This window comes from Acipenser ruthenus, chromosome 3 (assembly GCF_902713425.1).
Source record: "Acipenser ruthenus chromosome 3, fAciRut3.2 maternal haplotype, whole genome shotgun sequence".
Taxonomy (NCBI): domain Eukaryota; kingdom Metazoa; phylum Chordata; class Actinopteri; order Acipenseriformes; family Acipenseridae; genus Acipenser; species Acipenser ruthenus.
In genome coordinates, this window is record NC_081191.1 from 330,156 (window position 1) to 340,434 (window position 10,279).

Genomic DNA, 10,279 nt, shown 5'->3' on the forward strand with positions numbered 1-10,279 from the left:
CCTCTCTTTTCTAAAATCACTCATTTTAAGTAACTGCATGCCTCTATTTTCTAGAATCACTCATTTTAAAACTAAAACTTATTTTTGCATATTTCCATTAGATGGCAGTTGCCCAGCAGGAACAGATCAAGCAGGAGACTCATATTCTTCAAAAGACTTTCATAACAGAAAAGGAGATGCTCATAAAGAAGGAGAAATTTATTGAGGAAGAGAAATCAAAGCTGGAAAAACAGTTTGAGGAGGAGATGAAAAAGGCCAAGGCTCTTAAAGATGAGCAGGAGCGGCAGAGGAAGCAGATGGAGGAGGAGAAGAAGAAGCTTCAGTCCACCATGGACGCCGCTCTGAAGAAACAACAAGATGCCGAGGAGGAGGTCCGCAGCAAACAGAATGAGCTACAGGAGCTGGAGAAGAAAAGACTGGAGCAGGAGAAATTGCTGGCTGAGGAGAACCGGAAACTACGTGAAAAATTGCAGCAGCTCCAGAGTGTAAATGGCGGGGACGCAGTTGATTCATTGGGCAGCCCCAAGCAAAATGGAGAAGCAGGACCAGCTTTTGATGGCATTCGTGAAAAGGTCCCTGCCAGCAGACTTCTTGCAGTTGGAATCTTGAACATAAAGCTTATGGATAAACTGAAGAAAGGTCAAACCACTGTGGAAGAACTCGCCAAGACTGAGAACCTGAAGAATTACCTGCAAGGAAAGAACAGCATTGGGGGAGTCTTGCTAAAGCCAAACCAGAAAATGAGCCTTTATCAAGCTTTAAAGAATAAAATAATTACACCAGGGACTGCCATGATCCTGTTGGAAGCCCAAGCTGCCTCTGGGTACATTATTGACCCAATAAAGAATAAAAAGCTTTCAGTCGATGAAGCTGTAAAAGAGGGCCTAATTGGACCAGAGCTGCACAACAGTATGCTCTCAGCAGAAAGAGCAGTCACAGGCTATAAAGATCCCTACACAGGTAACAAGATCTCCCTCTTCGAAGCCATGAAAAAGGGCCTGATTATAAAGGAACATGGCATTCGCCTGTTAGAGGCACAGATAGCTACAGGTGGCATAATTGACCCAGTGAACAGCCACCGTGTACCAATTGAGACTGCATATAAGCTGGGCTTCTTTGACGCAGAAATGAACAAGATCTTGTCTGACCCGAGTGATGACACCAAAGGATTTTTTGATCCAAACACTCAGGAAAACCTCACTTACCTGCAGCTGATGGAGAGATGTGTAACAGATCCCGAAACCGGTCTTTACCTCCTTCCTATAACAGAGAAAGCAGCCAAAAGTGAGCAAACCTACACAGATGAAGAAACGAAAGATGTGTTTAGAAAAGCCACTGTCTCCGTTCCATTTGGGAGATTCAAGGGCAAGACTGTCACCATATGGGAAATCATCAACTCTGAGTATTTCACTGAGGAGCAAAGAAGGGATCTCATTCGGCAGTACAAGACAGGGAAAATCACTGTGGAGAAAATAATCAAGATCATCGTCACAGTGGTGGAAGAGGGCGAGAAAAAGAAACAAGTTGCATTTGAGGGTCTTCGGACTTCTGTCCCCGCGAATGAACTCTTGGAGTCCAAAATCATTGACAAAGACTTGTACAACCAGTTACACCAGGGCAAAAAATCTATTAAGGATGTGTCTGAGCTGGAGCCAGTTAAGAAGTGCCTGAGAGGTACAAACAGCATTGCTGGGGTTGTGATCGAGTCAACCAAGGAGAAGTTACCCATTTATCAGGCCATGAAGAAAGACTTTCTGCGACAGGGGCCTGGACTTGCTCTCTTAGAGGCCCAAGCTGCCACTGGCTATATTATCAACCCAGTCACCAATGAGAAGCTTACTGTTGATGAGGCTGTCAAAGCACGTCTTGTTGGCCCTGAGCTGCATGATAAGCTGCTATCTGCAGAGAGAGCTGTGACTGGGTTCAAGGATCCTTACACTGGAAGCACTGTCTCCTTGTTCCAGGCCATGCAAAAGGCCCTGATTCACAAAGACCAGGGAATACGTTTGCTAGATGCCCAGTTGGCAACCGGAGGTGTCATTGACCCGGTCAAAAGCCATCGTGTTCCAGTGGATATTGCCTGCAAGCGTGGATATCTTGATGATGAGATGAACAAGATCCTCTCAAATCCAACCGATGACACTAAAGGTTTCTTTGACCCTAACACACAGGAGAATGTGACATATCTACAGCTGATGAAAAGATGTGTCATGGACAAAGACACTGGTCTCTGCTTGCTGCCCCTCTCAGAGAAAGCTATTAAAGCCAAGGAAGAGCAGACACGCTCTGATATCCAGACTAAAGAAGCTCTGAACCAGGCTACGGTGGAGGTGCAATCTGGACCCTTCAAAGGAAAAAGAGTGACCATCTGGGAAATCATCAACTCTGAATATTTGACAGAAGAACAAAGGATTGAGCTGATTAGACAGTACAGGACAGGCAAGATGACTATGGAAAATATCATTAAGCTTGTGATTACTATCATTGATGAAACAGAGACCAAGAAACAACAGCAGGTTAGCTTTAATGGCCTGAGAGCGCAAGTCCCAGCTAGCTCATTGTTTGACTCCAATATTATTGACAAAGCTACATACGACCAGCTCCAGCAGGGTAAGAAGACACCAAAAGAAGTCTCTGAAATCGATTCAGTGAAGAAATACCTGCAAGGGACCAACAGCATTGCTGGCATCTATGTGGAGCCTACAAAAGAAAAATTGACCATTTACCAAGCTATGAATAAACATTATATAAGACCAAGCACAGCTGTTGGTTTGCTGGAAGCACAAGCAGCTACTGGATTTATAATTGATCCAATCAAAAACCAAAAGCTCACAGTACATGATGCTGTCAAGGCAGGTATTGTTGGCCCAGAACTCCATGAAAAACTTCTCACCGCTGAAAAAGCAGTAACTGGTTACAAAGATCCTTATACTAGAAATAAAATCTCTGTCTTCCAAGCAATGCAGAAGGATCTGGTCCTAAAAGAACAAGCAATTAGACTCCTGGAAGCTCAGATTGCCACTGGGGGCATCATTGATCCAGTAAACAGCCACCGTGTGCCTATTGAGGTGGCCTACAAACGGGGATATTTTGACCAAGAAATTAACAAGATGCTCTCTCACCCTTCAGATGATACCAAAGGTTTTGTTGATCCAAACACTAATGACAAGCTCACCTACCAGCAGCTGAAAGAAGGGTGCATTAGAGACCCTGACACTGGACTCTGCTTTATCCTACTTAAAAAGACAGAGGCACCATCAGTGGTGGAGAAGACTTTTATGTACACTGAAGAACAAACCATGAACGAATTTGACAAAACCCAAGTTGAAATTCCTCTTGATAGCCATGCTGGGAAGTCAATGTCCCTCTGGGATGTCATGAACTCTGACCTAATTCCAGAAGAGGAAAGGATTAAACTTTTGGAAGAGTATCGGTCAGGCAGTATCACAAAGGAACGCATGGTCATTATCATTATTGAAATTATTGAGCAGAGAGAGATCATTAGGCATGAACAGAGCATTTCTTGTGATGTTATCCGACGCAAGATTACTATTGAAGAACTATACAGTGCCAGGATCATTGACCTTGAAACGTATAACTTGCTCAAACAAGGAAAGAAGACCATAAGAGAAATCATGGAAACTGAGATTGTTAAACGTTACCTGTTTGGCACCGGCAGTATTGCTGGTTTTCTGGCCTCAAACGAAAAGGTCAGCATCTATCAGGCAATGAAGAGAGGTCTGATTAAGCCTGAAGTAGCCTTTGGTCTTTTGGAAGCTCAAGCAGCAACTGGGTTCATGATTGACCCAGTAAAAGATGAAATGTTAACAGTTGACGAGGCTGTTAGAAAGAATGTCGTTGGGCCAGAGATCCATGATAAGCTCCTCTCAGCTGAGAGAGCAGTCACGGGTTACAGGGACCCTTACAGTGGGAAAACCATCTCCCTTTTCCAGGCCATGAAGAAAGACTTGATCTCTGAAGAGTATGCCCTCAAGTTACTTGAAGCTCAGTTTGCCACAGGTGGCATCATGGACCCAGAATACAATTTCCACTTGCCAACAGAAGTTGCCTTGCAACGGGGGTACATGAATAAGGAAACAAATGAGAAGATTTCTGATCCAAGTGGGGATATCAAAGGCTACCTGGACCCTGTCACTGAGGAAAAGCTTTCCTATGCTCAGCTGCTCAAGAGATGCAAGATTGACATGGGCACCGGCCTCCGTCTGCTATCGCTGTCAGATAGGAGGTTGACGTTTAAAGGCTTGAGAAAGCAGATTACCATGGAAGAGCTTGTGCGTTCTGAGATTATAGATCAGAAGACAGTTCAGCAGCTCCAGGAAGGTTTGACTACTGTTGAAGAAGTAAGCAGGAAACTTCAAAATTACCTGGAAGGCACCAGCTGTATTGCTGGAGTCTTTGTTGAATCCACTAAAGATCGCCTTTCAGTCTATCAAGCAATGAAGAAGAACATGATTAGGCCAGGGACTGCTTTTGAACTTCTGGAAGCTCAAGCTGCTACTGGATATGTGATTGACCCAATAAAGAACCAGAAGCTGACAGTCAATGAGGCTGTCCTGATGGGAATTGTAGGCCCTGAGTTCAAAGATAAACTGCTGTCTGCTGAGAGAGCTGTAACAGGTTACAGAGACCCATATTCTGGCAAAATTATTTCTCTGTTCCAGGCCATGAAAAAAGGGCTGATCTTAAAGGACCATGGCATCCGTCTTATTGAAGCTCAGATTGCTACTGGAGGTATCATCGATCCAGAGGAAAGCCATCGCTTGCCAGTAGAGGTGGCATACAAACGCGGCCTGTTTGATGAGGAGATGAACAAGATCCTTTCAGACCCCAGTGATGACACAAAAGGTTTCTTTGACCCAAACACAGAGGAGAATTTGACTTACCTGCAGCTGATGGAGAGGTGCTTCACAGACCCTGAGACAGGCCTGGTCCTACTGTTTCTAAAAGAGAAGAAACGGGAAAGGAAGACTTCTTCTATGTCTTCTGTCCGCAAACGCAGAGTGGTTATTGTGGATCCCGACACAGGCAAAGAGATGTCTGTGTATGAAGCTTATCGCAAGGGACTTATTGACCACCAGACCTACCTGGAGCTTTCAGAGCAGGAGTGTGAGTGGGAAGAAATAACCATCTCTTCCTCTGATGGTGTGGTCAAATCCATAATAATCGACAGGAGGTCTGGCCGGCAGTATGACATTGATGATGCTCTTTCCAGAGGCCTCATCAATCAGTCTTCCTTGGATCAGTATCGCTCTGGTAGTCTCTCCATCACAGAGTTTGCTGACATGTTATCAGGCAACATGGGTGGGTTCCGTTCCAGATCCTCCTCCATCGGATCATCCTCCTCCTATCCAATGAGTCCCCTCCCATCAATCAGTACCCCTGCAACTACATGGAGTGACCCTACTGAGGAAACAGGTCCAGTTGCTGGAATCCTAGACACTGACACATTAGAGAAGGTTTCCATTACCGAAGCCATTCACCGCAACCTAGTAGACAACATCACTGGTCAAAGACTCTTGGAGGCCCAGTCTTGCACAGGAGGCATAATTGATCCCAACACTGGGGAAAAGTTCCCTGTGGCTGATGCCATGAATAAGGGGTTGGTGGACAAAATCATGGTGGACCGCATCAACCTGGCCCAAAAGGCCTACCATGGATTTGAAGACCCAAGAACCAAGACAAAGATGTCTGCTGCCCAGGCCTTAAAGAAAGGTTGGCTATACTATGAAGCTGGCCAACGCTTCCTGGAAGTCCAGTATCTCACTGGCGGGTTGATTGAACCTGATGTGGCTGGCAGAGTCCAGCTGGATGAGGCCATCAGGAAGGGAACCTTGGATGCCCGCACTGCACAGAAGCTCAGAGACGTCAGCGCTTACTCCAAATACCTGACCTGCCCCAAAACCAAACTGAAGATCTCCTACAAGGACGCCATGGACAGGAGCATGGTTGAAGAAGGCTCTGGGCTGCGTCTGCTAGAGGCCTCTTCAGAGTCATCCAAAGGGCTGTACAGCCCCTACAACGCCAGTGCCTCTGGGTCAGCCTCCGGATCCCGGTCCGGGTCCAGAACTGGATCAAGAACAGGATCAAGACGGGGCAGCTTCGATGCCACTGGAACTCCATTCTCCACGTCCTTCTCCTCATCCTCCTACAGCTCCTCAAGCTATGGTCGTCGATACGACACCGGGCCTCTCAGTGGATTGAGCTTGGATAAGCTTGCACAAGGCCATTACTAGTGCTGTATAAATCTTACTACCTTTCTATCTTTTATTTCTACCTGTTCATCCTCTATTCTAAACCAAACCATTGGCTCAAAGATTCATTCAGTGCAGAAACAACACCTGTTTTTATTGTTCTGTTTTGCTAGCCTTTTCAATAATAGCATTTTAATCAGTTTTAACTTTGAATGACTAATGTAACATATTTTTGTGACTAGCTACAGAACATTTCCCACTATACTTGACCTCAACCTTGATCAATTGCATTTTCCAGCCTTAACTTCTTCAGAAATTATTTTTATTACCTTTTTATTAAGATTATTTTCTCTTAGCCACATTTTATGTTAAAAGAATATATATATATATATATATATATATATATATATATATATATATATATATATATATATATTCTTATACATATACAGAATAAACACACCAGCCACATAAAAGACAACATTTGGGAAAAGGAAAACACTGACAGTAAATGCTTCAAGACACCAAGCTTTTACATCTTCAATATAACACTGCTATGGTTAGCCCTCTGTCAAGCCAAAGCAAGGACTCAAGCAATTGTGCAGCCTCCAAACTTCATGGAAAAACACATATTACCTACATTCATGTACGGCAAGACGTATCACCAGCCTATAACCTTTCAGCACCCTTCTCAGGAACCCCTCCTGTTCTCTATAGAAATACATAGGGATCCTGTTCTATAGAAATAGATGGTGACTCTCCACCACTCAGGCCAAAGGATAAAGCATGCCTGCTGTAGCTCAAAAAAGCAAATAAGACTTTGAAATGTTGGATTTGTGGCTTCAATGACTGTGGATGCAGTAAGAAGCAGGAGCTTCTTGAACCTTCAGGCTCTTCAGACTCTCCTAGGAGACTCAGTATGATGGAGGCAGTGCTAGTAAGTAAAATCAACTTGAATTCCTTCACTTTAAAAGATTTCCCACTGATTTTAATTTTTTTTCAATCGGATTGTTTCCAGTAGTTGCTTTCACTGTATTCTTTACTCACTTTTATCTTCACAACGTTTCACTCGGCACAGCTCCTCTCTTTCTCCATCCACTTACCTGAGTGAGATTAGAAGCTGCCCAGAACAGAGGGGCTGCTCTGCATGTGAGTCTGTCCCTTTGCTCTATTCTATTTCTCTATCTGGGGAGTGGTTCACTTGTCCAGAATATTACACTAATCAATTAAAAGGTTCACTTGCATGGTGAAGGTGCTTTCTGTTGCTCTTGGGATGTTTTTTTTTTGAGATTTCTATGCACAAGTACTGTAAGGAACACATGGTGGAACTTCACAATATTCTGGTTTCCGTGCATAGCATTCAGATTTAGCATGTCAAGAAGGCAGTCACACTAGTTTATCATGAAACGGGTGATGCCCTCACTGTTGAACCTACTTTTCGTAGAAGACTTGTGCCTACATTAGGACATTGGATTATTTCAGAAGTAGGCAGACCAGAGCATGTTGAATAATAGAAACAGGCAAGGTTTTGTATTATTCATTCCATTGGTTTGAAATCATTGTGTTTTATTTTAGATCCTCATTCAAGCATTCCCCTCCTTCTCCCACCACATCCCCTGCCTGAAGAGAATCGAGACGTATCACACCTTTGAGAAGCCTTGCGATTCTCGGAACAAGCTGCATGCTCCCTGTCCTGACCTGAACCCAGAATCACTGTACACACTACAGCACACTCAATAGACTGAGATAAGATAGCTTGCACATGCCTTGCCTTCAGAAGCTACACTATATTACATTGGCCAATGCACTTTACAGCACCAGCTGAGGGTTAATATTGTCTGTGTTCAGTGTATGGTATAGACCCAATACGTAAAATGACTTGTGGTACTGTACATAACAGTAAATGATCATGACAGACATTTGTGAACTTTCAAAACATTTTGGAGTCCACTTTACAAAATGGTAATTTACTTTGAAAATGTCAGCATTAACTGCAAGAATCTCACCATGTGTTTTTTGTATCTCAGATTTCAAATGTTTCAACATGAGCTTAGCATTGACACAAACAAGACAAATCAATTGGACAGTACTGTATGTGTGGAGTAAAAAGCTAAAAAGGTGAAATTTTACAGTAACTGGACTTGTAGGTTACACTTTGAGGCAGAACAGAGAGGCACATGTTCTCCCTTTCATCTAGAATCCAGTGAACCCATAGTGCGCCCTCCTGTGGCTGCACACAAACTCACACACACACTGTGTCTGGCCCATCAACACACTACTGAATAGACTCACCAAAGAAATGTGCCTTCTATCCAAAACTAGAGAAGGAATATTGCCATCCATGGCATGGTTTTACTAAGTGTTATCTTTAATCGGTTATTTAGCATCTACTGTAGTAACAGGGAACCAATATTACTATAAGAAGAAGAATTTGAAATGCAGTAATATCCTGTTCACTAAAATCAGCTGCTGCAGCTAAACGGTACAGTGCTACTGTAGTAACTGGCATTCATGACTTGCTAATTTAGTTTACCCCCATTCACAAACTTTCTTTTTGTTTATGCTGAAGGCTATGTTATAATATAAAATGTTATTTTTTCTTTAAATCTTTAGCATGTGGTTTTTAATGATTACATTTTTTTAATTAATGTTTTATAATTACCGGTAACCCTTATTTTAAAATAGTGTAATCTTGCCATCAGTTTTCATATGTCTTATGCAGGGAGAAAAATCAATCTTGGTTTAGTACTGGTTTACATTATTGGGCCACTGGATGTTTAAGAAAGAATATACTACATACAGCATGCTTCAACATAACGAATCGGTCATATTTTGCTACAAAATGCCAGATTGTTTGTGAGTAGTAATTTTGCATACAATTTGTGCCACACATTTTCTCCTTGATGCTAAATCTTAGTAAACAAGAGTAACTATGCCTGCCCCACTCCTTTCTCAAGGATCTGAGAGCTTTAAAATGGGTGGCCTTTTTCATAGTGAGCTGACCCCATGTGCTTTCCAAATAGCAATAGGTTTGTCATGTATGTACTGTTGTGCTCCTTAAAAGTGCCTGACTTCTATAATAAACATGACATACGTTTTTTTTTTCCATCATACTGTATTTTTGATATTATATATAAAGATATTTTTGCTTTGCATGTTTTACTAACTCAGTAGTACAATAGATATATATACAAAACAGAGCAAGATAATAAAGCCATTTTAAGTATATATGTATCCACTTTTGTTCAAGCTGGTTTATATAATTAAAAAATACATAATTATTCAGAATTAAATGGTTGATTTTGCCCATAATAATGAGGTTGTGTTGTTATGGTTAGAAAGAAATGAGAAATCTGGTGTATTTTTGAGTATAACAAGATAATCTAATGTAAATAAACCAATGTGCTGTAAACAAGACTTTGTCATTCATCTGTTGATCTGTGTGGGTCTCCACATTGTATGTAACATTGCTCCATCAGCGCGGATAAAAGGGAATCTATTCACAGAGTGCAGTACAGTGTTTAACAGGAACAAACAACCTTTCAAAGAGGCTTGTTCTTTCAAGCTGGAGGGTAGATCAACAGAACAGCTTTCATTCTACTGACTTGGTCCAGTGATTAACAGCATGTTAACATTAAAATGACACTGTGCTTTGCATTCGTTTCTGTTTGGTTTGTAGTACACTAGTGTAACAAGTGGTTGAAGATGAGATAACTGAGCTGGGAGCGTGCAGTGCGAGTGTGAGCCAGCAGTGGAGGGAGTGTTTTCACCGCTGCACAAAAGATTCCCTTGAAAAGCTATGCTGCATTACCTCATCTTAGCTGCAGGGGCAGTCATGTATCAACACTAGCACACCACGTTCACAGCTCAGCTGTTAAAGTCATGCACCTGCAATAGTTCAGTGTGAAGGTGTGTGTCCATGTGTTCGTGCACCTGCAATAGTTCAGTGTGAGAGTATGTGTCCATGAACCTGGAATAGTTCAGTGTGAGGGTGTGTGTCCATGCACCTGCAATAGTTCAGTGTGAGGGTGTGTGTCCATGTGTTCGTGCACCTGCAATAGTTCAGT

At 42.6% G+C, this 10,279-nt stretch overlaps 1 protein-coding gene across 8 annotated transcripts in view; it reads left to right on the plus strand.

Moving 5' to 3' along the window:
* Positions 1-9,627, plus strand: part of LOC117435816 (plectin-like) — a 168,707-nt gene extending 159,080 nt beyond the window's left edge. For 7 of the 8 annotated variants that reach the window (XM_059010023.1, XM_059009977.1, XM_059010007.1 and 4 more), the window contains 2 exons: positions 102-7,149; positions 7,788-9,627. In XM_059010023.1, coding sequence (XP_058866006.1) covers positions 102-6,254 — 6,153 coding nt within the window. In that variant the 3' untranslated portion in view covers positions 6,255-7,149; positions 7,788-9,627. Of the gene's footprint in view, positions 1-101; positions 7,150-7,290; positions 7,362-7,787 lie in introns of all 8 variants that reach the window. The other variant, XM_059009982.1, reaches the window with a different exon arrangement.
* Positions 9,628-10,279: the final 652 nt, after the last annotated feature.